Genomic DNA, 27,262 nt, shown 5'->3' with positions numbered 1-27,262 from the left:
GTCAGTGTGCAACATAGGTAATGGTCGGACAGACACTTAGCCGTGTGTGTGTGTGTGTGTGTGTGTGTGTGTGTGTGTGTGTCCCTTTCTTTAAAACATCTGAAATTCAAGAAGAAAAGAAAACTAAAAACAAAATATTTTCATTGATTTTTACAGAGAGAAAGGGAGAGAGAGAGAGATAGAAACATTGATCAGAGAGAAACATCGATTGGCTGCCTCCTGCATGTCCCCTACTGGGAATCAAGCCCATAACCCGGGCATCAAACCGGTGATCTCTGGGTGCATGTGTTGACACTCAACCACCGGGCCACACCAGCTCAGCAAAAACAACTAAAAAAAAAAAAAATGTTTTTATTGATTTTAGAGAGAGAGAAACACCGATGTAAAAGAAACGTTGTCTTGCCGGTGTGGCTCAGCAGTGGAGTATAGACCCAAGAACCAAGAGGTCACTGGTTCAATTCCTGGTCAGGATGCATACAGGAGGCAACCGATCGATGTTTCTCTCACCTTGATGTTTCTTTATCTCTTTCTCCCCCTCTCCCTTCTTCTCTCTCTAAAACCAGTAAAAACATTTTTAAAAAGTCAACTACAGAAAGAACCAAACATAGGACTTGGGAATCCATTTGTAAATACTCAGTTTACACTGTTCTGTCGTTTGGGCTAATGACCAGTACTGGTTTGTTAGGAGACAAGAAACATCTTGGTGACTGGTTGATTTTCTCTGCAAAAAATTTAGTTAAGATCAGAATTACTCACGTGATATCCCTTCGTTGATAGCAGCCCTGAAGCAAGCAGGCGATCAGGTCACTAATAAACTCTGCATCATCTCTGTGAAGAGCTGCTTCTAACTCCTGAGAAGGAAGAGAGAGTTGAGAGATCAAAATCCATCTGCCTTGCCTCCCCACCCCCTGATGCCTCCCCCATGCAACTTAATGGTCAGTGTAGCAGAAATGCTAGTCATGGATCAACTCTGACCATCTTCCCCACAATTACTGCTAAAGGAGCAACTCGAGTTCAACTTCCTGTTTTTCCATGGGGTTTATTTCTCATCTTGCTCATTTCCAAGCTCCATTCCTTTTATCAGCACACTAAAAGAAATACGTACACATATACCACTTTTTATAAATCAACTAGTGGCCTGGTGCACAAAATTTGGGCGGGGGGGGGGGGCGGTGTCTCTCAGCTCGACCTGCACCCTCTCCAATTTGGAACATCCCTCTCTCAATCCGGGACTGCTGGCTCCTAACCACTCACCTGACTGCCTGCTCACCCCCAACTGCCCCCCCCCCCGCCCCCGCTGGCCTGATCGCCCCTAACCACCTCTGCCTTGGCCCCGCCACCATGGTTTTGTCCGGAAGGTCTCCCAGTCTAATTAACATATTACCCTTTTATTAGTATAGGTAATTATCAGAGTTTACGTTACATAAATATGCTATACTGCTTTCTATTTTTTTTAAAAAATATATAGTTTTATTGATTTTAGAGGTGAAGGAAGGAAAGAGATAGAAACATTTAATAATGAGAGAGAATCATTGATGGCTGCCTCCTGCACGCCCCCTACTGGGGATCGACCCCACAACTTGGGCATGTGCCCTTGACTGGAATCGAACCTGAGACCTTTCAGTCTGCAGGCTGATGCTCTATCTACTGAGCCAAATCAGTTAGGGATGCTTTCTATTTTTAATGGCAAGAGACTAAAGGAGGAAATATGTAATTAGAAACTTTACTTTTTTTAAAAAAAATATTTTTATTGATTTCAGAGAGGAAGGGAGAGGGAGAGACAGATAGAAACATCAATGATAAGAATAATTGACTGGCTGCCTCCTGCATGCCCCACACTGGGGATTGAGCCCGCAACCCTGGGCATGTGCCCTTGACCGGAATTGAACCTGGGACCCCTCGGTCCGCAGGCCAACGCTCCATCCATTGAGCCAAACCAGCTAGGGCTAGAAACTTTTCTTCATTTACTCAACACTTTTAACAGGTAAACCATTAGCAACAGCTTAAAGAACCACTATATTTTGAAAAAGGCATTGGTAGTAAGTAATATGGCATTTTTTATACTTTAAGTACACTACACCTACAAGACTGATGATAGATTGCCAGAAGTGAGATTAATCTTACATCACCTGGAGAGAAGTGAGGTAATGTCTGTATTAATGGTCTAATCCGAGGTGAGATGTGTTTGCTTTCACTGGAGTTCGGCAGACAGCGCCAAACCCTGTTTTGGCCCAGCATTCTAAACAAGGATTAGCTGAGTGCTCGGAAGCTACGAGGTGAAGAAGTGACGGGGATCATTAGGACATCCTTTTTCTCTTCTCAGTCTCCCAATAAACCAGTATTTTCTGAGGTGATGGAGTATGTTCTGAGTCATGCAAAGTTTTCTTTTAAACAGGGTCCACTATGCTTATGGTTTGACTAGCTCATAACCAGATCTTTATCCAGATTTATTTACCAAACTTTCAAGGATCTTATTAATAGTTCTGAAAGCACAGGTATGTGCAAGATGTAATTTCTGACCTTAAACCTTGCTGACTATTTCGAGCCAGAACTCACTTATGCGGCTGGCTACTTTTCTTTTAGTAGCTTTGGCAACTCAGTCTCCCTTATTGTTCCACAGACCAGTATTTTGTTCTTCAATAATAGTTCAGGTGTAGACACAATGTTGCAGTAATTATCTTGGTAAATATGATGCCAAGAATCAAGAAAAGGGCATAAGACAGGTAATACAGTCTGTTGTAACTTTCACCCATGTATATCTTGAAGTTGCAAATATAGTCACTCTCACTTTCACAAAGTATCCTTACTAAAATTCCATATTTTATAATTTTTGCCGAATTATATGTCTTCAATCTGATGTGTCCTCTACTTGGAATCAGTTTCATTGAGTAAAAACTGCTGTTTTGATATACTATAAAGATGTAAATTTTGAGATAAAGTGATCCAAAAGAGGCCTTACTTTATAAAGATGGCCTGTGTTACATGTTGCTTATGAATTATTGTTCTGATGAAAGAATGTAATAAGTATCTGCTTGAACCGTTTTCCAGTCATAGTTTATGGAAATATGTGTGATCCAAGTAAAGGGTCAGTTGGTCAGTAATCTTTCCATTCTGGCTTCTTTGTTAGTCCCTTCAAGATAATTAAACCAAGCAACTTCTTTATAAGTAACGTCGATCCATGGTGAAGTCTTAGCAGAGATTTCGTGGTATTTTTCCATTTGGTGATGGTGTAAATTGGTTTGAGAAGTAATGAGATAGAAAAAATTCTCATTTATAATAATAAAAGCATAATATGCTAATTAGATCGGACAGCCGAATGACCTCCGATGTCCTTCCGCATGAAGCTTCGGCAGTAGGGGCTGAGGCCAAGGCGGTTAGGAGCTATCAGGCAGACAGACAGTGGTTAGGGGTGATCAGGCAGGTAGGCAGAGAGGTTAGGAGCGATCAGGTAGGCCCCGCGTGGTTAGGGGCGATGAGGTAGGCAGGCAGAGTGGGTAGGGGGTGATCAGGCAGGCAAACGGTTAGCCAGCAGTCCCAGATTGGGAGAGTGATGTCTGACTGCCTGTTTAGGCCCCATCCCGCAGGGATCCCTGCAGAATAGGGCCTAAACCGGCAGTTGGACATCCCTTGAAGGGTCCCGGATTGTGAGAGGGCACAGGCTGGGCTGAGGGACCCCTCTGCCCCCGTGCAAGAATTTCGTCCACCGGGCCTCTAGTCAAAAAATAAATTGGTTACTTGACTTATACTTTGTGCATCTTCAAATTGAACAGTTAACACCAGAAATATTTGTATAATTTCCCAAGGCTGATAAAATGTTTTTTTTTCTTCCCATTCTTCAGAATCACTTCCACTGTCAAGACACTATCACATTTCTCCTTTGCCTTCCTGATGGTCTAATGTTAGACTCATTACTATCTTCCAGCTGACTACCAAAGTCACTCGATCAATCAGACAAAGGGTCTGCACATAATTCGCTATGACAGTCTTCTCTGCTGCGATGCATCTTTTAAAAACCTTTTGCCGTAATGTAAGATGGATGGAAAGGATTAGGATGTATTGCTTGTCACATCTCTGGAAATACTTGACTCACAGGTTGAGAAAAAGATACAAGTTAACTTGTGACAGGTCAGCAAGGTGTTAACACCCATTACATGGCAGTATGTACTAAAGAGGATAGTCTGCTTCAACTATAAAACCAGTACATTTCTTTTGTAAACTGTTTTAATGGTTCCATTTATTACTTTATTTTTAAAAATTCCTAAGTTTGTAAACACCCTAAAAACTTCACAGGACAAAAAATTGTTAAGCATACCATAATTGATATAAATAAACAAAACACAAACTACTTTGAGGTAGTAGTTCAACTGAAAAGGATTCTATAGTGCCTTGAAAGCCCAGGTGAATGAAACTCAAAAGACAAGGCTGAAGCTTGAAAACACTTTGTTTGCCTTAAGTACAAACTTGGGAATTATTAACACATCTAAAGCAGTAATTATTCTTATATATTAGCTTATTAGTTCCTTTGTGCAGGTTTCTTTTCTATATTCTTTTTAGTGATTGTGTAGAAAAATAAGAAACACTACCAACCAAAGATAACAAGGACCTGAACTATAATTCATTCATTCAACAAATATTTTATTGAGCATCCACCTTGCACAGGGGAGCTTAGTTTAGTTAGGAGAGATAAGATAGTAAAAAAAAAAAAAAGATAACAAAAGAAAGTAATTAGATACAGCAAAGGTGCTATGGGAGTTGAGAAGAAAAGGAATAATTCTGGCTGTGGGAAGCCTGAGGGATTTCATGAAGACAGTGGGTGACACCTGAGATGGAAAACCTGTGATGTGTTTGACAATGGGGAAGAGGCAGGGCATAACCAGGTATAGGAACAACATGAGCAAAAGCACCGGGAGGATATTAGGTTCAGGTTAACTATTCTGTAGATTATGTGAGGGGAGTAATGAGAGCCAAGACTAAAAGCCAATACTTAATACTGAGTTAATGAGTCTGGCCTTTCTTTGGAAGACAGTGGAGATCCACCACAATTAGAGGAAAAGCACATTGAGATTAATCTAGCTGGTATGTATAAGAGATAAATTCTAGTGCATAGGGTGGGAGGTGATGTAATGTTAAACACAGCAACAGTCCAAGAGAAAAAGATTCTTAAGGACTTACTGAATGAGAGAAACAGCAGGAAAAGGGAGGAACATGAATTCAAGATCTAACTGAAGTAAATGTGAAGCAAAGGGGAAGATTTGAATGGCTCATATTTTAAGCATGGTCGCTAGGCAAGCAAGACTCTCAAAATGCAAATATAAAACTGCAATTGTAACGAAACTGAACTTTGAAGCAAAAAATTCCAGGCCATCTCATCTGACAGGTAAGCCAGAATTACTTAATGCTAGAGCTGGAAGGTAAATCACAGATCATATTATTTCAACTCCCTCAATCCTCCTATGCAAATTGTTCCCTTGGGAGTTTGACCACTCGCTGTGACGTGCGCTGACCACCAGGGGGCAGCGCAGAACAAAGTAAGGCCCCAGCAGGCAGCTGGCAGCTGGGAGAAGGAAAACCCCAATTGGCCTTGATTGCCGGCCAGGCCTAGGGACCCTACCCATGTATGAATTTTGTGCACTGGGCCTCTAGTTTAAAGATAAAGAAACCAGGTCTATCAAGATTAAAGTGACTTCTCCAATTGCACTCAGCAAATCACAGCCAAGTGAAACCAGGATTACCCAGTCCAGTGCTTTTCCCACTGGAAAAGCCTGATAGTTTTAACAGCTACAGTAACCACCTCACCACTCTTTTCTCCAAGCCTTCATAGGTATCATTCCCGCTATAGAGAGAAATCCCTTTCCTCCTTCCTTCTACCAAGCCATACTATCTGTAGTCCTTTAACATGAAAAACTGTTATCTACAAAATCTTCCTCGCTGAATTCCACTTTGCTGGTTCCTCCAGCAACTCCTTCCGCAGTGAATATGTTCACATTTCGACTGGTATTCTGATCTTTTCCCCATCGTTGTAAATCAAGAGCATAATGTCATTCTTGATTAAAGGTACTGTACTGTAGTTTGTACTAACTGATGTTTCCTAGTGTTTTTAAAGAACAGAAGTACCACAATGAGCTATGATAAAGGCCACATTTGAACAGATAAAAACTTAAATGGCTTAACCAGGGATGGGACAGCAAGAAGTTTACCACACGTCAGCGTGGAGGTATGCCACGATTCATAGAAGCCATAGGACACATATGGATCACTTTTATTGTGTAGTAAATAATTTAAAACATCAACTTTACAAAACAATCCACACTGCAGAGCAAAATGCAAAATTACATTACCGTATTTTTTTTTTTTTACCTGAGATTCCTTAAAAAAAAAAAATAGTCAATCTTATAGGCACAAATTCAAACTATACTACTAATTCCTTTTCCATCTCCTGCTTCCCACCCACAGACATTCTCTTCTGGTTTAGGTGGGAATTCTTGACAAGGACGATTCCCTTCTTACCAGTATTGCTTTCACCAGGGGCCAGTTCTAGTTGTTCAGTTTCTACCTATAATATTGTCGCTCTGAAGAGGCAAAAATAAAATGTTGCAGCAATAGTGTCACGGAATGCCCTTTTTTCTGACCCTTAAAAGTAACACCTTAGTGTTATTTTTCATTCACCTCCTTTTCCATAGCTGCTTATGGGAAACAAACATTCCTGTTTTCTTCTGAGGCCCTACATGTAATTATTAGCACAGCAGTTAGAAAACAGTAGGTGGTCAAATTAACCACACACACACACACACACACACACACACACACACACACACACACAGTTCTTCTAGTATATGCCAGACAACAGAGATACAAAGATGAATAAGAAAGTCTCTATTGTTACAGACAAATAGGAGGAATGGAGGAAGAAAAGGAGGGAATGAGGAAGGGCTAAAAATTTAAATCAAATGGGACATTTTTACTTATTTCTTTTTATTGTGTTCACCGCTATCCCCCCAGCCACTATAATAGTGCATGATGCAGAGTAGACATTTAAATATTTTCTTGACTTTATAGCAAAGAATTATGAAACATATCCCAAACAAACTTACAAACTAATTCTTTGAATGTCTGGCAGCAATTTAAAAAGGACATGAAAGGGTTTAATCCCTTCCACTGTGTAGAGGGCCTCCTGGGAAGGCACCTGAGCATTCTAAATTGGCCCCTCTTGCCCTTTTGGCCAAGAGGGACCCACTTCTCACAATCCAATTGTCCACAGCTGTTTCCTGAGCTTCTGTTCATGCCAAGGTTGAAACCTCGTGATGGCTGGTACCATGGATCTGTCTCTCGCCCAGTGGGAGAGCTGGGCCCTCCCTGGAGAAGAAACCTGGGTTCCCCAAGATATGTGATCAGTGCTGGGACCCTGCCAGCAGGTGAGGGGATCCCAAGGCAGGTGCTGGGCGTGGAGGCCATGGGGGCATAGGCGACCAAGGAGACAGAACAGAACCTCACATCACCCTGCTTGGCCCCGGCGGATGGCTGGTTAGCCAGAGACGGGTAAGATTCCTCAGGGAAGGAACAACCTAAGACAGGAACAGTCACATAGGGGCCAACAGGAGAGAACTTGGGGGTCAACAGAGGTGGGGCACAGACCTTCACTCCCCCAAGTTTGCAGGGGCCTGAACCCTCACCCCTGCTGAGGGAGGTCTCTTGTCCCCATGGCTGCTCAGCTTCACATGCCCAGCTCAAATCGGGACCCAGGTAACAGAGACTTGGCCGACAGCAGATGTCCTCTCACTGCAACAAGACTTGATGGAGATGTCTTGCACCCATGATCCGGGGAACTGGGGTCTATGATATCTAAATCCAGCCTAGCACCAGGAATGCTCAGGGCCTACTCAAGAAGGCAAATAATCCTCTCCACTAATAATTACAGGGTAAACAAGATGGTTGTTAGAGTATTAAATTTGACAGTAAAATAGTAGTCAAGTTTTCAGACTAATTTAAATTGGCCAATCAAAATAAGCAAATACTTTAGAAAAATCAATTGTACTGGACAAAAAAGCTGTTCTTAAAGTGTTAACTAAAATTTTTATTGGTAGTTCATCTCATGGTAAAATTGCATAACATATAATGAACCTAAAGCAGTCACATTTTAGTCCAAAAAAGTAAAATTTAAAAGCTATCAAGATTACAGCATAAAATTTCCAAAAGCCTCCCAATATTTAAACCAAAAAAGGGGGGATAGTAGAAGAATATCATGAAAGGAAAAATATCCTGTAAGTAAATTACATCTAGAAAATTTTTACTTTAGAAAATTAACTTTCATTTGTAATGCTAACAGCAAGACACCCAGGTAAAACATACATGGTGTCAAAACAAGCCAAAGGAAAATCGTTTGGGCAAAAAAACGAAAAAGGATCGCAAGTCAAATTTATAGGAAATATTCCTTTATTAGCTTTTGGTCGAGAATATGTTTGTATATTTTCAGAAAACATCTCTGAGACCATGTGGATTCCTGCAACAGAGAGGAATTGACAGGACTATTCCAGCCATGAAGTCAGAAGAGAAACAGTCCAGAGATGGAAGACGCTGACCATGCCTTGCCATACTAGCAGTCAGCAGATGTGCGTCACTGCAGATTGCCCAGGACCAAACCAGAGAGGGTCGGATCTGCATTACCACCATTTGTCCACCATCCAGAACTGAAATATCATTGCTGTTATGTACACATAAACAACTGTTGGACATAGAAATTGGGACTCAAAAGAACTGTTGTCCCAGAAAGAAACTCACTATAGACTGATTCATTTGCCTCTCAGCATAACCTTTATTGCTTGTCCCATTTTCGGTTCCTATAAGTGTGTATTCCTAGTATCACATGAGCTCACTCATCTAATGGAAAAGATGAACAACATAGACTGAAGAACAAGAACAGCATTGATCAGACTGTCAGACCTCAGAGGGAAGGTAGGGGAGGGTGGGGACAAGGGAGATAGATCAACCAAAGGACTCGTGTGCTTGCATATGAGCCTAACCAGTGATCACGGACAACAGGGGGATGGGGGCATGCGTGTAGGGGGGTTTGGGATAGGAATGGGGGGGGGTTTGATGACAAATATGTGATACCTTAATCAATAAAGTAATTTAAAAAAATATAAGTCAGACAGTCATAAAAAAGAATTATGAAACAATGTAATAAATACTATATTAAATGTATAAAGTGGTATGGGACAAACGAGAGAAACTGAGGATAGTGGAATAAAACTTTGCCAAGGAGGTAAGATTTGCACAGTGCTTTGACGGGGATACTCTTACCTGGCAGATGCACAGTGAGGAAGAGTAAAAAGAGTGAAATTTCATGGCATGTGTATTAATTACCCATTGCTCTCCCAAAAGTGAAGATGGTGACTAGAAAATGATAGCAAGACAGGCCTATTTCTTGAGAATCTTCTCTGAAAACCACTCTAAAGAATGAGGATTTAAAAAATTTTTTTGTAATATTTAATAAATCTTTATTGTTCAGATTATTATAATTGTTCCTCTTTTTCTCCCCATAGCTCCCCTCTACCCGGTTCCCACCACACCCTCTGCCCTTATCCCCCTCCCCCACTGTCCTGATCCATAGGTGTACAATTTTCCTCCAGTCTCTTTCCGCAACCCCCACACCCCTTTCGCCCCGAGAATTGTCAGTCCACTCCCTTTCTATGCCCCTGATTCTATTATATTCACCAGTTTATTCTGTTCATCAGATTTTTTATTCACTTGATTTTTAGATTCACTTGTTGATAGATATGTATTTGTTGTTCATAATTTTTATCTTTACCTTTTCCTTCTTTTTCCTCTTCTTAAAGAATACCTTTCAGCATTTCATATAATACTGTTTTGGCGGTGATGAACTCCTTTAGCTTTTTCTTATCTGTGAAGCTCTTTATCTGACCTTCAATTCTGAATGATAGCTATGCTGGGTAGAGTAATCTTGGTTGTAGGTTCTTGCTATTCATCACTTTGAATATTTCTTGCCACTCCCTTCTGGCCTGCATAGTTTCTGTTGAGAAATCAGCTGACAGTCGTTTGGGTGCTCCGTTGTAGGTAATTAACTTTTTCTCTTGCTGCTTTCAAGATTCTCTGTCTTTTGCTCTTGGCATTTTAATTATGATGTGTCTTGGTGTGGTCCTCTTTGGATTTCTTTTGTTTGGGGGTTCTCTATGCTTCCTGGACTTGTAAGTCTTATTATTTCTTTCATCGGGGGTGGGGGGAGTTTTCTGTCATTTCTTTTTCTTTTTTAAAAAAAATATATATTTCTTTATTGATTTCAGAGAAGGGAGAAGGAGAGAGAGATAGAAACATCAATGATGAGAGAGAATCATTGATCGGCTGCCTCCTGCACGCCCCCTACTGGGGATCGAGCCCGCAACACAGGCATATACCCTTGGCCGGAATCGAACCTGGGACCCTTCAGTCCGCAGGCTGACGCTTTATCCACTGAGCCAAGCCGGCTAGGGCCTGTCATTTCTTCAAATAGGTTTTCAGTATCTTGCTCTCTCTTCTTCTGGCACCCCCATAATTCGGATGTTGGCACGCTTGAAGTTGTCCCAGACGCTCTTTACACTATCTTCATATTTTTGGATTCTTTTATCTTTTTGTTTTTCTGGTTGGGTGTTTTTTGCTTCTTTGTATTTCAAATCTTTGACTTGATTCTTGCGATCCTCTAGTCTGCTGTTGGATCTCTGTATATTATTCTTCATTTCAGTCAGTGTATGCTTAATTTCTAGTTGGTCCTTTTTCATATCCTTGAAGGTCTCACTAAATTTATCAGCCTTTTCTAAAAAATTCTTGAAAAACCTTATAACCCTGGTTTTGAACTCTATATCCAGTTGTTTGCTTTCCTCCATTTCTTTCATTTGTGACCTGTTTCTTTGTCTCCACATTTTGGCTGCTTCGCTGAGTTGATAGAGTGGCTTTGTGTGCGAGGTGTCCTATAGGGCCCAGTTGCTCAGTCTCCCCAGTTACCTGAGGTGGACCCTCTTGGTGCACCCCTTTGTGGGCTGTGTGCACAGTCTTGTTGTAGTTAAGCCTTGATTGTTGTTTCTATCACTGGGAGGAATTGACCTCCAGGCCAATTGGCTGAGGATCAGCTGTGTCTACGATGGGAGAACTTCTGTGCTGGAGACACCCTTATGAGACAAGACTTGCTTCAGTGGGGCTTTGGTGCTCACTGAGTCTGCCCCCTGAGTGTGTCCCTTATGGATCTCAGGAGTTGTAATCTGGATGGTCCTACTCTGACCCCTGGGTACACTGGCTCTTGGATCTCCAAGGAGGTGCTAATTTAGCCTCTGCCTGAGGCCACCCAGCAGGAGCTACGGAGAGATCTGCAGATTCCTCTTCTTTGTTTGGGTTTTGGAGGTTCCCATATGAGGCCCAGCTGTGAAGCAATGCAAGCTGCTGGGGGGGCCTTGGGCCTTCTTTTGGATGTTCTGGGTGTCACTGACTCAGCTGCAGTTTGTTAGGTAAGTTTAGGATTCAAAGGACCAGGCCATTCATGTGCAAAAGCCTCTGTGCTCAGCTTGGATGGGGTGGAGTCTCAGGGCGAAGCAAACAGCAATGGCTTCGTGGGGTGGGATCTCAGGGCAGAGCAAACAGCTATGGCTTCCTGTCAGCCCTGCCCTAAGCGGCCCCTGGGTCTCAGTGTCCCATGGTCATCTGGTAATCGCTGCAAAGCACCTCTGAGGGAAAGCTGCCCTGGAGTTTTGCCCGCTGCCAGACAGTCCAGTTTCTCCCTGTATTAGTCTGGGTCTCCAGAGTCTTGCCCGGTACTGGAGTTCAGAGCAGTCAGGAGCTTTTGTCTCCCTCCCGATTGAGAAAGCCAGCCGCGTACTCAGTTGCCAGCCCACTCCACGCGCATGCCTCCGTACCTCTGCCTTTACTTCCGCAGCTCCTCTGAGTCTCAGTGTGCTTTTTTCTTCCCTTCTAGTTGTAGAATTTCCACTCAGCCAGCCTTCCTGTGGTTCTGGATGATGTCTGTTTTGTCTTTTAGTTGTAGTTTTGAAATTGTTGTGCGAGGCAGCAGTTCAGATGTTTACCTATGTTGCCATCTTGGTTTCTCCCTAAAGAATGTGGATTTTATTTCCATATGCAATCAAGCCTGAAAGCATAGAGTAAAACGATCAGATATCTGTCTCAAAAAAGTAGTTCTGAGAGTAGTATGCAGAATGATTGGGAGGGGTACTAGAAATGGGGACAAAGGTAGTGGCCTTAGAATCGCCTGGAAGCTTGCTGGAAGCACAGCACCTCAGGCCCCACAACACTTATGGAAACCAGAATATGAATTTTAACAAGAGTCCCATAATTCATATGCATATATAGTTAGGGAGGTGCTCTTCTAGAAGTTAAGAGCCTGCAGTAAACAAAGCAGCATCTGTGATAAAAGAGAAGGGAAAGATTTGAGAACATGTGAAGAGGAATAAATGCTGGTTCAATAACTGGAAGACATAAATATTATTACGAACAGAAATGAAATAATGTCATAGATCTAAAATGTGAGAAAATTCTAAAAAAAAAACCAACACCACATTTCTGACATAAGGGCTGTGAATTAGACCCCTACATTGTAATCCCGAGTATACTGAAATGATTATTTTAAGAACAGCTAAAGCCAAAGCCTGTTTTTTTTAAAATAAAAAATCAAAACACCTGGGAAGAGAAGTTCCCATTAACTTCAGGCTGTAAAAACTAGCAGAGACTGTGGCTGACATGAAGGCTGCTGAAGACCCAGGTGTCTCACTCCCTCTTAAGGGGCTCACTCCCTCTGAGCTCTAGCATGGATGGGGTCAAAGGCTCAGTGGGATCCAGGGACATATGGGGAGGAACTGTACTATCTGGCATTGGGGCAGGAACTCACAGGTGGCTTTCTCTCAGGTAGGGGTGTTCACAGGGGTAATTGTTCCTGTGCTAAGACCTCCTCCCATCACAGAGCTGACTGGCAGCCATATCTGAGTTTCCATCAGCCTGGCTCACACTGTTTGCTTTGCCTTGGTGATTCCCTGGCTTCTCCATATGAATGGCCTGTCTTGGTTTCCTAAAACCTCTCAAATAAGCAGCAGCTGTTGACAGCATGCCCCGTATCTATCAATAAGAGGTCCAAGACAGCAGCTGACTCTGCACCTCCCAGAACCAGTGCACCTGGGGACAGCTTCAGGTCACACCAGATTACAATCTTGCACATCCAGGAGTGACACACTCAAGGGGCAGGTTCAGGGAGCACCAAAGCCCCACAGAAGCAAGTCCTGTTCTATAGGGGTGTCTCCTGCACAATACCTCTTCCACTGCAGTCAGAGCTGGTCCTCACAGCCAATTAGTCTGGAGATCAACTAATCCCAGTGATGCCAACAGCAATCAAGGTTCAACTACAACAAGACAGCCTACACAGGGATGCACCTAGAGTGCCCAGCTCAGGAGACTGGACCCTACAGGACACCTAATACACAAGGCAACTCTACCAAATCCAGGAGACACAGCAGCTCTACCTAATACATAGAAACAAACACAGGGATGCAGTAAAAATGCGGAGACAAAGAAATATGTAAAAAATGAAAGAACAGAAGAAGTCTCCAGAATAAAACTACCGTATTTTCCGGCATATATAAGATTTTCTTGGGTTAAAAAGTCGTCTTATATGCCGGAAAATACGGTAAATGAAATGGAAGCAAGCAATAGAATAGATACAGAGTTCAAAACAATGGTTATAAGGTTGCTCAAGGATCTTAATGAGAGTTTCAAGGGAGTTAGTCAGACTTTCAAAGATCTTAGTGAGAATGTCAAAGACATGAAAAAGGACCAGTCAGAAATTAAGCATACATTAACTGAAATAAAGAATAATTTACAGGGACCCACCAGTAGAGGAGAGGTTACTGAGAATCAAATCAGCAATTTGGAATATGAGCAAGCAAAAAACACCCAATCAGAAGAGCAAAAAGAAAAAAGAATAAAAAAATATGAAGATAGTGTAAGGAGCCTCTGGGACAACTTCAAACATACCAATATTTGCATTATGGGAGTGTCAGAAGGAGCAGAGAGAGCAAGATATTGAAAACCTATTTGAAGAAATAATGACAGAAAGCTTCCCCTACCTGGCGAAAGAAAGAGACTTAGAAGTCCAGGAAGTGCAGAGTCCCAAACAAGAGGAACCCAAAGAGGCCCACACCAGGATACATCATAATTAAAATGCAAAAGGTTAAAAACAAAGAAATAACCTTAAACACAGCAAGAGAGCCCTGGCTGGTTTGGCTCAGTGGATAGAGTACTGGCCTGGGCACTGAATGGTCCCGGGTTCAATTCTGGTCAAGGGCACATGAATGGGTTGCAGGCTCAATCCCCAGTAGGGGGCGTGCAGGAGGCAGCTGATCAATGATTCTCTCTCATCATTGACGTTTCTATGTCTCTCCCTCTCCTTTCCTCTCTGAAATCAATAAAAAAATATTTTTTAAAAAAGCAGCATGAGAAAAGCAGTTAACAAGAAAAGATAAAAGATATGTACAATAAATATATATCTATCAACAACTGAATCTAAAAATCAAAATAAATAAGGAATCTAATGAGCTAAATAAACTGATGAATGAAATAGAACCAGAGATATGGAATCATGGAACAGATTGATGAATCTCAGAGAGAAGGGAGGAGGGGTTGGTGAGAAGAGATTAACCAAAGAACTTACATGCATGTATGCATTACTTATGGACACAGACAATAGGGTAGTGAAGGCTTGGGTGGAGGGGGGTAATGGGCAGAAAAAACGGGGAAATCTGTAATACTCTCAACAATATTTAAAACAAATCTATACTAATAAAAGGATAATATGCTAATTAGACTGGACATCTTTCAGACATCTATCCGGACGTCCTTCCAAAGCCATGGTGGCAGGGGCTGAGGCAGAAGCGGTTAGGGGCCATCAAGCCAGCAGGGGAGAGCAGTTAGGGGGATCAGGCCAGCAGGCAGGTGAGTGGTTAGGAGCCAGTGGTCCCGGATTGTGAGAGGGATGTCCGACTGCTGGTTTCAGCCCCATCCCACAGGGATCGGGCCTAAATGGGCAGTTTGACATCCCCCAAGGGGCCCCTGATTGGAGAGGGTGCAGGCCGGGCTGAGGCACCTCCCCCCCCACCCCCGTGCACAAATTTCATGCACTGGGCCTCTAGTAAATAAGTAAAATCAATATCTTCATTATTGTTGCCAACAAGTTATCAAGTTGAATTACAGACAACTGGAGTTGGAAGCAAGACCTTCAGTGACAAAATAAAAACTAAGACTACAAAGGTTAAGAGTGTCATAGCCAAAGATAAAATGTCTTTAAATCCACATTTTATTTACATGTAAATTATGAATTTTCACATTTGAAAATACTGACATTTTGTTAATCTATGGCAGCTGACAAATCAAAATTAGTAAACCAAATCTATAAATAGATTCTTTCAAAGTCTAAGAAATATTTATCTTAACATTTTGCACTCGGATGTCGAGTGTGACTCGACACGGTTAGCATCGGTAGCCCATCCCTTCCCTCCCTCCCTCCATCCCTCCTCCTTTATTTGGGCTTTTCTTACATAAATAAATAAGTTTGTATGAAAAGAAACTCCAGTTTTTTATTCTACTGCCATGCTTTGTAAAATCTGGGGTATTTAAAAAATTAAATCCCGAGTAGAATAAAGGAATTGAGAAAAAAAGCAAGCGAGTGCAAAGGGTTAAGATGCATGCCTAATTGCTCAATTACTTAAAAAATATTTTTATTGATTTCAGAGAGGAAGAGAGAAGGAGAGGGAGAGAGAGAAAGAAACATCAATGACGAGAGAGAATCACTGATCAGCTCCTGCACCCCCCTGCACTGGGGATCGAGCCCGTAACCCGGGCATGTGCCCTGACTGGGAATCATACTGTGATCTTCCGGTTCATAGGTCTACGCTCAACCACTGAGTCACGCTGGCCAGACTGAATGATTAATTTGTAACAAATCTATATTAAATATAAGGTAACTTTTTACTCCATATCTGGATTTTTAACAACTCTCATGGGTGCTGGGAGGCAGAAGATTTGATGAGAGAGAAGCATGATACTGATGGACTATGTTTGGATGCTATTTTCACACATGATGATAGTACTTATAAATGAATGAAGTGAAATATCCATATAGATCAATGGCGAAAATGTATTATGAACCAAGAATTATGACTGACAAAAATCTGTGCATCTGAGGTTTAAAAAGTAAAAAAGTTGTCTCATTACATATTCCGCCTGCCTTAGTACCAAGATTTAATTGGCAATTCAACCAATTTTCTTAACATTCTCAGCAGAAACTTGGGGCTAACATTCCTATCTTAATTTGAAAAAATATTATAAATGACCTGCCCCAAAATATTATCACCTGTGGTGGACGGGCTAAATGGAATTGGTAAAAATTTCTTCCCAGTGAACCTGGGTTTGGCTTTTTCCAGAACAACTGACTGTGCGTTAGCAACTAGAAAAGACACAGAAGGTAAAATATCAGGATGCTGGATCAGCTCTTCCAAAGACAACTGAGCAGATTTGAATTGTCTCTCAAAAGTATTGAGAGGAACTCTGTCATTTAAAACAATAATTTAACCCCTTGCCCTTGCCTAACCATTTTAATGATGCAATACAGAAGAAACTGTTAAATTGGTAAGAAAATGGGACTCAAAATATAAAATTGCTCTTAAAAACTTATTTCTATAATATTTAGCTTCATAAATCAGAGCTACCTAGTTAACCAACCAAAAAATAAGCAGGCCTATGGTAACTTCTGAGGTGACAAAGTTATCAGTGAACTTTCCCCCTCTAGCAGATTCAATAAAGATCAGAGTAAGGGACTAGGTGATGTGCCCTCCCCAGGTTTTCTCTTTCCCCTTAGTTAACTGTTAACCCTTAGTAGTCTGTATTGAATGGATAAACCAAGGCACACTAATACAGGCCTGTTTTCACCACCGTACAGTGAATATAGATTAGGAATGTTAAGAAAGAAAGCAAAGAAAAGAAATAGGAAAGTAATATTAATCCTGCTGAACAGAATAACTGGATTATTAAACATTTTTTACTTTAATGGGTATGGAGTCAGATTTGCGAGATGGAAAGGTTCTGGAGATCTGTTTCACAACAATCCTATCTAATAAAGAGGGAATATGCTAATTGACCCTCACACCGTCGCAAAGATGGCGGTGCCCACAGCCAATAAGGAGGGAATATGCTAATTGAATGCCCCACCCTCAAAGATGGCGGCACCCACAGCCAATAAGGAGGAAATATGCTAATTGACTGCCATGCCCTCAAAGATGGCAGCGCCCACAGCCACAAGATGGCGGCACCCAGTGCCCTCAGCCCTGCCGGGGCGGCAGGCCCAAGGCGCAGGCAAGCCTAGGATGGTGGCTGCCCAGCCGCCCAGGGCTGGCCCAAGGTGCAGGTAACCAGGGCCGGCTGAGGCTTGCGCTGCCGGCAGTTGCAGCAGCAGAGATGTGATGGGGGCATCGCCTTCCCCTGATCGCTGGGTCGCCTCCCGCCCCTGAGGGCTCCCAGACTGTGAGAGGGGGCAGGCTGGGCTGAGGGACCCCCCCTCCAGTGCATGAATTTTCATGCACCGGGCCTCTAGTGTAAATATACTTAACACTACTGAATTGTAAACTTAAAAATGATTAAAATGGTAAATTTTATGTGTTTTTTATTTTTACCACAATTTAGAAAAAAAATCATATTAAAAGTATCTACTTCAAAGGGTTGTTGTAATAATTAAATGAGGTAACACTTTATAAAAGCTAGGGGAGCCTGGCACACAGTGAATGTTCTATAACACATTAATATTACAATTATTTCATCTTCCTCTTCACAATGATAGTGAGTGGAGGGAAAAGTAACTACTAAAGAGATAGAAAGTGTTTTCCCCCAAAAATTTGGAGGTTTCAGAACAATAAAAATTAATATTCTTTTAGTATGTGGCCTACCATGTTCACGACTCAATAAAAACTATTTGGAAACCCAGGTTATTCAAAGCCTTATACTCATGCCTTCCATCCAGAGCTAAAGTCTTAGACTTAAAAAAGCCTAAAAAGCGCCCCCCGCCCCTTTCCCCTACTTTCTCTCCTCTCTTTTTGTATTTCCTTTTCACTGTGAGAGCACAGAAACCTGAACTTTGCCAAGAAGTTCTGGGAAGGGGTATGTGTGTGCAGAAAAATCAGCAAATCACTATTGAGAAGGGAGTCGACTGCTGCTCTGCAGCTTTAGAGAGTAGCTGGAGGGAGTAACAGAATTTGCCCTCTGCAGCTGGCGTCACAGCTCGTTAGAGAACACTGTTAAAAATCAATCCACCTCCCTCCATCCTCAAGAACAAGCAGTGGCTGCTGGGAAAAGAACTCAGGACTGAGCAAAGGGAACAACTCCAAACTGGCAGGTCATAGGGAGGGAGAGAATGGGGCCTTTAGCATATGCCATGAAAAAAACAATTCTTCACTTTAAAAATTCCCAACTGCCTAATAAATGAAGATCGTCTCCAGACTGAAAACTGTCAAATGACACATAGAATATTACTAATTTGTTTTAAAAATAGATTTTAATTGATTTCAGAGAGGAAGGAAGAGGGAGAAGACAGATAAAAATATCAGTGATGAGCCGAGACTGGTTTGGCTCAGTGGATAGAACGTCGGCCTGCGGACTCAAGGGTCCCGGGTTCGATTCCGGTCAAGGGCATGTACCTTGGTTGCGGGCACATCCCCAGTAGGAGGTGTGCAAGAGGCAGCTGATCGATGTTTCTCTCTCATCGATGTTTCTGACTCTCTATCCCTCTCTCTTCCTCTCTGTAAAAAATCAATAAAATATATTTAAAAAAACAAACAAACAAAAAAACACATCAGTGATGAGAGAGAATCATTGATTGGCTGCCTTCTGCATGCCCCACCCTGGGGATCCAGCCACAACCTCGGCATGTGCACAGAAATCAAACTATGACCTCCTAATTCATAGGTCGAAGCTAAACCACAGAGTCACGCCAGCCAGGCACTAATTTCTTTAATGTACCACCCACTTCACACCTTTTCTTTCTTTCTCTCCCTTCCCTTCCTCTTGCCTCTTCCCCTTTCCCTACTTCTTTCCTTCCTTCCTTATTTATTGTAAACACTAGCCAAAGGATATTTTTTTCACTGATTTTTAATTTTTTTTAAAGAGAGATCAGAGGGGTTGGGGGGGGGGGGGGGGAGAAAGGGAAACGATGTGAGAGAGACCCATCAACTGGTTGCCTCCTGCAACTGCCCTGTCTGTACCGGGGGATCAAACCTGCAACCCAGGCAAAGTGCTCTTGATCGGGAACAGAATCTGTGACCCTTCAGTATGTGAGCCAACACTTTGACCACTGAGAAACATTGGCAAGGGAAACACTTTTTCTTAAATACTATTATAGATACTGCTTGAAACACTTCTAATTCCTATAGAAATTTTCTTTATCCTTTGTTAAAGATGAGGTTTGAGAGAAACTTTCTTTTCTTCAACTTTCAAGTTAGGATAAAGCTGACAGATTTATACTACTGACATTCAGGCATAATAATTCCTTGAAGTTTACTTGAGAGGAAAAAATGGCATAAAGAAAGTAATGTATGTTGTATTTGATTTTATAAGGCTACAAACTTTTTAATTTGCACAAGAACCAATTGTCATGTAGCAAGTGTCTCAGTCAAAGATGGGGGTGGCTTCTGTATAGGACCCAGAACCTCACTTACATAAAGGAGATGCAAAGCAGGCCCTCTGAAGGATCATCCCAGCTTCTATCCAAGAAAGAACACCTGGAGTATAGGCTTAGACTACATGAAGAAACGAGCATACTAACCTCCAGAAGGCACCCCTGAATTTTGCAGCTGATGCTTTCTAACTTGGTATAAATTAATTTAATCCCAAAGGCCCGCCTCTTGCCAATTTAGACTGTAAAATATAAATCAGTTTGAGTGGGTATAATGGTGAGAGACATTCCCAAAGGCCAGTAGGTCTGTCTGTACTAATGCTCTGCTGCAACCACACCATTCCTCTTAACCTGGGCCCATGAAACAGCTGTGTCACTGGTTATAATGTTGTATACAAACAGAAAGGAAATCAAAATAGCTCCTCCCCTCAAATATGACTGCTACCTTAAAATATCAGGCTAACTGAAAATACAAGTTACACCAATGAATGTGTAAATCTAGAAGAATATTATTTTCTGAAAAGGTATAAATTACCAATGCTGGCTCCAGAAGTAATAGAAGGCTTAGAAGTTTCATGGATCCCCGCCCGCCGCCCCCCACCAAAAAAAAGGCCCATAACAATTCCTGACCACTGAAAAAGTTGGAAAGCTTCAACATGTTCAGTGAGGTTAGTATTGGACAAGCATGGCCATGCAGAGAAGAAATCTGGAAAAGCAGGTTCTTGGCAGACCATACACAGCCTCAGATGACAGGTCGAGTAATCTAGACTTCACTGCTTTGGCCTCCATAGTGTGTGTTTCTCGGACTCCACAGAATACAGGAACCACAAGGTAAAAATGGCACAGCTTCCTAGAGTGTTGGTTTTACTTTGATTTTTTTGGTGTGGAATGACATTTGTAACTTAAAACATTTTATAAATTAAAAAAATAAAACAGCCGAAACCGGTTTGGCTCAATGGATAGAGCGTCGACTTGCGGACTGAAAGGTCCCAGGTTCGATTCCGGTCAAGGGCATGTACATTGGCTGCGGGCACATCCCCAGTAGAGGGTGTGCAGGAGGCAGCTGGTCGATGATTCTCTCTCATCTATGTTTCTAGCTCTCTATCCTTCTCCCTTCCTCTCTGTAAAAAAATCAATAAAATATATTAAAAAAAATAAAAAAATAAAAAATAAAAAAATAAAACAGGAGACTTCATCAGATAACTTATGTTTGGAATTTCTTCAGACCATCACTCTAGATCTTAAATGTTATGCAGTTTTTATTCTCTGCCATTAGGAACTCAGTACTGGGTTAGTTGGAAATTATTTTTGGTACTGGGGAGCCACTAAAGAACAGGGAATGTTTTTGAACAGAGAAAATAAAGAATAATCAAACTTGGAAGGTTAATCCAGATATGGTTTTCAGGATAATTTTATGGAGAGAGACTAGGGTGGGAAGATCCCTGATCTAGTCCAAGGAGGAAGTGATGGGGCCAATACTAGAATGATGACAGTAGAAATGGGAAGGATAAAAAGCAAGAGAATTTCAGAAGTAGAGTCAACAAGATTTTGCAATTAACAGTATGTGTTAAAAGAAGTAGGACAAGGAAATTTTAGGTAAGTTTAATTCTGGCCCCACCCCCCAAAGATTACAATATAAACAAAAATAAAGATGATAAAAGTTGAATAAATGATAGGTGGGAGGGGGATAGAGGCAATAAAGACTTGATGCTTGAAATAAGGTCCTAGAAATAAGCTCCTAGAAGTTTAAGGTGGGCATGTCTGGCCCTAGCTGGTTTGGCTCAGTGGATAGAGCATCAGTCTGCGGACCAAAGAGTCCCGGATTTGATTGCGTCAAAAGCCCGTACCTAGGTTGCAGGTTCCTCCCCGGTGTGGGCCCTGGTCAGGCAACCAATCGATGTGTTTCTAACACATCGATATTTCTCTCTGTCTTTCCTTCTCTCTTCCACTCTCTCTAAACATCAATGAAAAAATATCCTTGGGTGAAGATTAAAAATAATAATAAAAATAAAGTGGGCATGTCTGACTGTGTCCTGCTCTCGTGCATGGGAACGACAAAAATGCATATACACAGAAAACTTCATATGTAACTTTGATGTGTGTAGAGGGCTGAGCGTTGGGGTTCTTTTAACTAAACAAATTCAACCAGTTCACCATATTTTGGGGAATGTGACAGTGGGTTGTGACACAAGTGGAAAGGCAACCCATGCATATGAATACATACTAAGTGCCACGCTCTGTGTTAAGTACAGGGAATGCAAAGAGGATAATGAGAATCCTATCCTCAAGTAACAAAAGACATAGAAAAGGGTACAGGAAAAAAATAACTGATTCCAATTCAATGTGATGATTAGGGCAGCAGAAAATGCTGCTGTGGAGATTAGCAAAAGTTGAACAATGAGTAGCACTCCGCCAGTACATACAAGCGAGCCAGTAACAGCAATGGTCTCAGCAAAATGTTGGTTACTTTTAAGAATGAAATGTTAAATGAAATTTTAATGATCTGCCCAGTGCCTCCACAGAGGAGTCATATAATGTTCACAGAGAAAACGGAAAGAAATTAGCCAGTGGGAACAACCGGTCTAACAGATGAATGAATGATTCAATATTTTCAGAAATGTCAGAAATTCAATCAAGACAAGAAATCTGGAAAGGCAGGACAAACTAGGAATGACAGGGTGTGATTATAACTAAGAAAATAATACCATTCATTTTTTTTAAATGTTATAACCAAAACTATCTGTATACTATTTATAATGGGAAAGATGTCCAAGGGAGTTTATCAACTTCTCTATCCTGAGGGAGACACTGCGATGATCTTTGTTGTGAGGCAGCAATATCTAATCAGGCCTAGGAGAAATTATCCCCTCAAGACTAATTCATTCTCTTCCGATTCTCAGCTCCTTTATTAGTAAGTGGGTCTTGGTAAGAGGAAGGTGGTATATGTGAAATGGCAGGTGTGAAAATAATGACCATAAAGGTTATCTACCCTGTTTTCAATAAATAAAATGTCATTTTGAGACTCTGGGCCTAATGACATCATTCAGCTTTTGAAACTACAAAGCTGAGGACAAGAATTGTTGATCACAATTTAAGATAGAGATTAAAAAGGAGAATGCACAGTACAGTGAGGGAATGTCTCAGAAGAGCAACTGGCAAACAAGTAAGTATGCTTTTGTAGGGCTGAGGCAAAGATTTTTCAGCAAATTCTTTCACAAAATAAAGTTTAATGTAAATAGTTGCTTAATTGTTTTATTTTCAGAGAGCAGTAATTAGAGAAGAGACAATAGCCTGAAAAACCCTAACCACTGCCAGTTTTAGATGTTTACAGATGTCAATCCACTTTACAAGGAGACAAAAAGAACACTTTAAAATGATTCAGCAATTGCTTTGGGTGTGATATCAATTACAAGTGTTAATTGTCATTATAACAATCACTGGAAATAGAAATGTGTACGTATTTATGTTGACTATACCTATAGAGCAAATGAAAACCCCAACTATCCTATTAAATGAACAGGTACTTGTGACTTAGGATAAATTTTCAGAAAACAGCATCAGCATCAAAAGTAGATTCAAAACCTTAAGATAGAAGTGAGGTTGAAGTGCTCTAGAAAACTATACTCGAATGTTCAAAAGTGGTTGTAGTGATGATGGACAAATTATTTTTGGAAACAAGAACAGGAAAAAAGCAATTATTTCCAAATAAAAAGAAATTCAAGCGGGGGAGGGAGGCGGCTCCTGCGCATGCGCACCCCCTGCAGCAGGCTCGCGTGGTCTCTGTCCTGTTTGCAAACCGCTTCGAGTCGGTGCTGTTGGTCAGCTCCTGGTTCCCCTGCGTCTCTCCGGTTGTCCCCACTCGGCCCCACGATGCCGGTGGACCTCAGCCAGTGGTCCAGGCCCTTGAGCCTGCAGGAAGTGGACGAGAGGCCGAAGCACCTGCTGCAGGTCAAATCCTCCGGGGCAGAGGTCGATGAGCTGGGCAAAGTGCTGACGCCCACCCAGGTTAAGAACCGGCCCTCTGGTATTTCATGGAATGACCTTGGTCCAAGTAAACTCTACACACTGGTCTTGACAGACCCAGATGCCACAAGCAGAAAGGACCCCAAATTTAGGGAATGGCACCATTTCCTGGTGGTCAACATGAAGGGCAACAACATCAGCAGTGGCACCGTCCTCTCTGATTATGTGGGCTCTGGGCCTCCTAAGGGCACAGGCCTTCACTGCTATGTCTGGCTGGTTTACGAGTAGGCCAAGCTGCTTAGTGTGACGAGAGCCCATTCTTAGCAACGGATCTGAAGACCACTGTGGCAAATTCAAAGTGGCATCTTTTTGCAAAAAGTACGACCTCGGGTCCCCACTAGCCAGCATGTGTTACCAGGCGGAATGGGATGACTATGTGCCCAAGCTCTATGAGCAGCTGGTTGGGAAGCAGGGGAAAGCCAGGAGACAGACATCGCCCCGGGGGCCCAAGCAGTGTTCTCAAGTTCAGTGATGCATGTTGATTTCTCCTCTTCCCCGTTCCCACTCCCACAGGCGAGACCTGAGCAGATGGAGCTGTAGGGTGACTCTTCCTTCTGCCTGTCCTTTATAACTGTACAGGGTCACACACCTGATTTATGTTTTGATCAAATCTGAACTCCATTTTGGGGACTATTTTGGTAGTATGATGTGGTCATCAGATTGTTAGTCCTGTATTATAAAAGGCTAATATGCAAATCAACTGAACGGCAGAACCACCAGTAGCTATGATGTGCACTGACCACCAGAGGACAGACGCTCAATGCAGGAGCTGCCCCCTGGTGGTCAGTGCGCTTCCACATTGGGAGCACTGCTCAACCAGAAGCCGGCTCATGGCTGGCCAGCGCAGCAGAGTTGGCAGGAGCCTCTTCCACCTCCATGGCAGCACTAAGGATGTCTGACTGCGAGATGGCGCAGGCCCAGCTAAGGGACCCTCCACCCAAGTGCACAAATCTTGTTATTCTCCAGTATAAGAATAACAACCCAGAATTTAAAGGAGTATCCTTTGAAGAGCAGTACTGGAAAAAGCAATCTAGAGAGTTCTTTTTCTGTTGAGCTACAGGGCTGGGTGAGAGGTTATCTGAAATCCATTAGTCTGTGCCTGTTAAATTTATCACTTTTTGTTGGTGTAACAAAAGCCAGTCTGCAGTTGCTAAATGTTGTGTTAATTCTGCTGTTTGCTTACAGTTAAATAAAAATAAAAACATTGTGTGGAAAAAAAAATTCAAATGTTTATGTACAATCACTAAAATACATTTTCCAAATAGAAATTTGACTATTTGATCTATCATTAAAAGTTTAGACATCTATACTAATAGAGGAATATGCAAATTGTCCATCACAGTAACGATAACGACCAGCAGGCTGCGTGGGGTGACCAGGCCGGCAGGGGGTTTAGTGAGGAATGACCAAACGACCGAACAGCAGGCTGCGTGGGGTGACCAGGCCGGCAGGGGGTTTAGTGGGGAATGACCAAATGACCGAACAGCAGGCTGCGTGGGGTGACCAGGCCGGCAGGAGGGGCAGTTAGGGGCGATCAGGCCAGCAGGCAGAGGTGGTTAGGGGTGATCAGGCTGGCAGGGGTGGGGGCAGATAGGGGCGATCAGGCAGGCAGGCAGGTGAGCAGTTAGGAGCCAGCGGTCCTGGATTGTGAGAGGGATGTCTGACTGAGGGTTTAGGCCCATCCCCCAAGGGGTCCCAGATTGGAGAGGGTGCAGGCTGGGCTAAGCCCCCCACCCCGTGCGTGAATTTCGTGCACCAGGCCTCTAGTACTATGATAAGTCTACACTCCCCAAAAGTTTTATTGGATCATCTCATTGAGAAGATGAGGTATTGCCTAAATTTAAACATATGTGATAACTTGAACGTGTTAGTACAATTAGGAAAGTAACTTTTGCAGTAGTAGTAGCAACATGTAAAACTTATGATTAACTCATGCCCTTTCCACTTGAATTAAGGGAATGACACCTAATAAAGGAAGAGACTATAAAAATCTGGAAAGGCTACAGAGAGCAAAATTTTACAACGATCCCGTTTCTTCTAAAATGTAGTTTAACTCGGTTCATTATGTTTCTCAACAGATAAGAATCACTAACTACACCCACCCCATCCAATATCCCATTTATTATCCCAGTTATTTAAAAAAAATACATTTTAAAGATTTCAGAGAAGAAGGGAGAGGGATAGAGAGATGGAAACATCAATGATAGGAGAGAATCACTGATCAGCTGCCTCCTGCATGCCCCCTACTGGGGATGAAGCGCACAACCTGGGCCAGTGCCCAGCCCTGGAATCGAATCGTGACCTCCTGGTTCATAGGTTGATGCTCAACCACTGAGACACACCAGCTGGGCTATTATTCCAGTTAGTAAATACATATTCTTATGGATTATTAGGCCCCAATCTAGAAGGCATCTTTATAATCTCCAGATCTCTCCTCTCTATTTGTTTTCTCTTTCATCTTCCCTCATCTTCCACAAAAATTGCACTAATTTTGTTTCTGATCATGTGGACTAGTGAAACAAATAATGTTATTTTCCAGTTAGGTTTAATCTACATCTGCAGTGGAAAATGTCAACTTCATAGAAGGAAGGCGTTGAAAGATAAGAAAAAACAAACTTGTGAAAGTCCTTTAGTAAAGAACTCTGGATTTTAGTAAAGAATTTGATGGAAACAACTTGGAGGACAGAGTGTTCATTTATGTAGAAGATAAGGAAAGGAAAGAACAAAACCAAGAAACAGGGTTGCTAGGTGATTGTAACAAAACGATTACATTTTGTTATATAATATACTTTGTAGAATACTGCAATATTCTGATGACATTTATACATGGAAGACATTGATATCTCTAGGACAGGCCAGAACATTAAAAAACTGTTGGAAAGCACTGTATCATACACTCACATAAGACTTTCATTCCTCAAAAGTTTAATGAGCATAAAATAAATGTTGGTAGTTACCAAAATTAACTGAAATTGGGCATGGTAAAAGAAATCTGAGAGCAAAGATATTTTTGTCAAACCTCGAGTCTTTAAGCAGATGTAGCAGAGTTATAAACTACAATATATGGTAAATTCTCTGACAACTTAAATTTTAAAACAAATGATGTGGATGCCTTTCAAAACATGATGCTAGTCAAGAAATTTATCAGCTGGCCTTAAGCAATGAAAATCCTAATTATTTGCCTCAAACTGATGAAACAGTTCACTTACAGTGAAACTGTTCACGAAAATGACTGAACCTCAAGAATAGCAAAAAAAAAAAATTACTGTGCAAAATATTATTGCCAATATTAGTGATGCAAACAAATTTTCACTCCCATCATTCTATTGTAACCAAGTCAACTCTAATGAACTGTTCTCAGCCTTCATCACACCACACTTAAAGCAGCATTTAAATTAGTTGATTATCTTCTCTATCTTAAAACACTTTCTTCTCTTGGCTTCAGAACATTTAACACACCTCACTGGTATTCCTTTTCAATCTTTACTGATTTCTCCCTATCACTTCTAATTCTGATTTATTTAAAAATAATTATTGTTAAGA

General features: G+C 41.8%; 1 protein-coding gene and 1 pseudogene across 7 annotated transcripts in view; one reads left to right on the top strand and one right to left on the bottom strand.

Moving 5' to 3' along the window:
• The window catches only part of CECR2 (CECR2 histone acetyl-lysine reader), a 189,210-nt gene that overhangs the window by 67,449 nt on the left and 94,499 nt on the right, over window positions 1-27,262 (bottom strand). For all 6 annotated transcript variants that reach the window (XM_079774003.1, XM_079774006.1, XM_079774005.1 and 3 more), the window contains exon 2: window positions 757-851. In XM_079774003.1, coding sequence (XP_079630129.1) covers window positions 757-851 — 95 coding nt within the window. The remainder of the gene's footprint in view (window positions 1-756; window positions 852-27,262) is intronic.
• LOC307101720 (phosphatidylethanolamine-binding protein 1-like) lies at window positions 19,212-27,261 on the top strand (annotated as a pseudogene). Its single transcript has one exon. The product of its transcript is annotated as a phosphatidylethanolamine-binding protein 1-like (transcript).

The sequence above is a fragment of the Cnephaeus nilssonii genome (genome assembly GCF_951640355.1).
Source record: "Cnephaeus nilssonii genome assembly, chromosome: 6".
Lineage (NCBI taxonomy): Eukaryota > Metazoa > Chordata > Mammalia > Chiroptera > Vespertilionidae > Cnephaeus > Cnephaeus nilssonii.
Note: the sequence above shows the minus strand (reverse complement) of the source record. Positions and strands in the feature narration are given on the sequence as shown.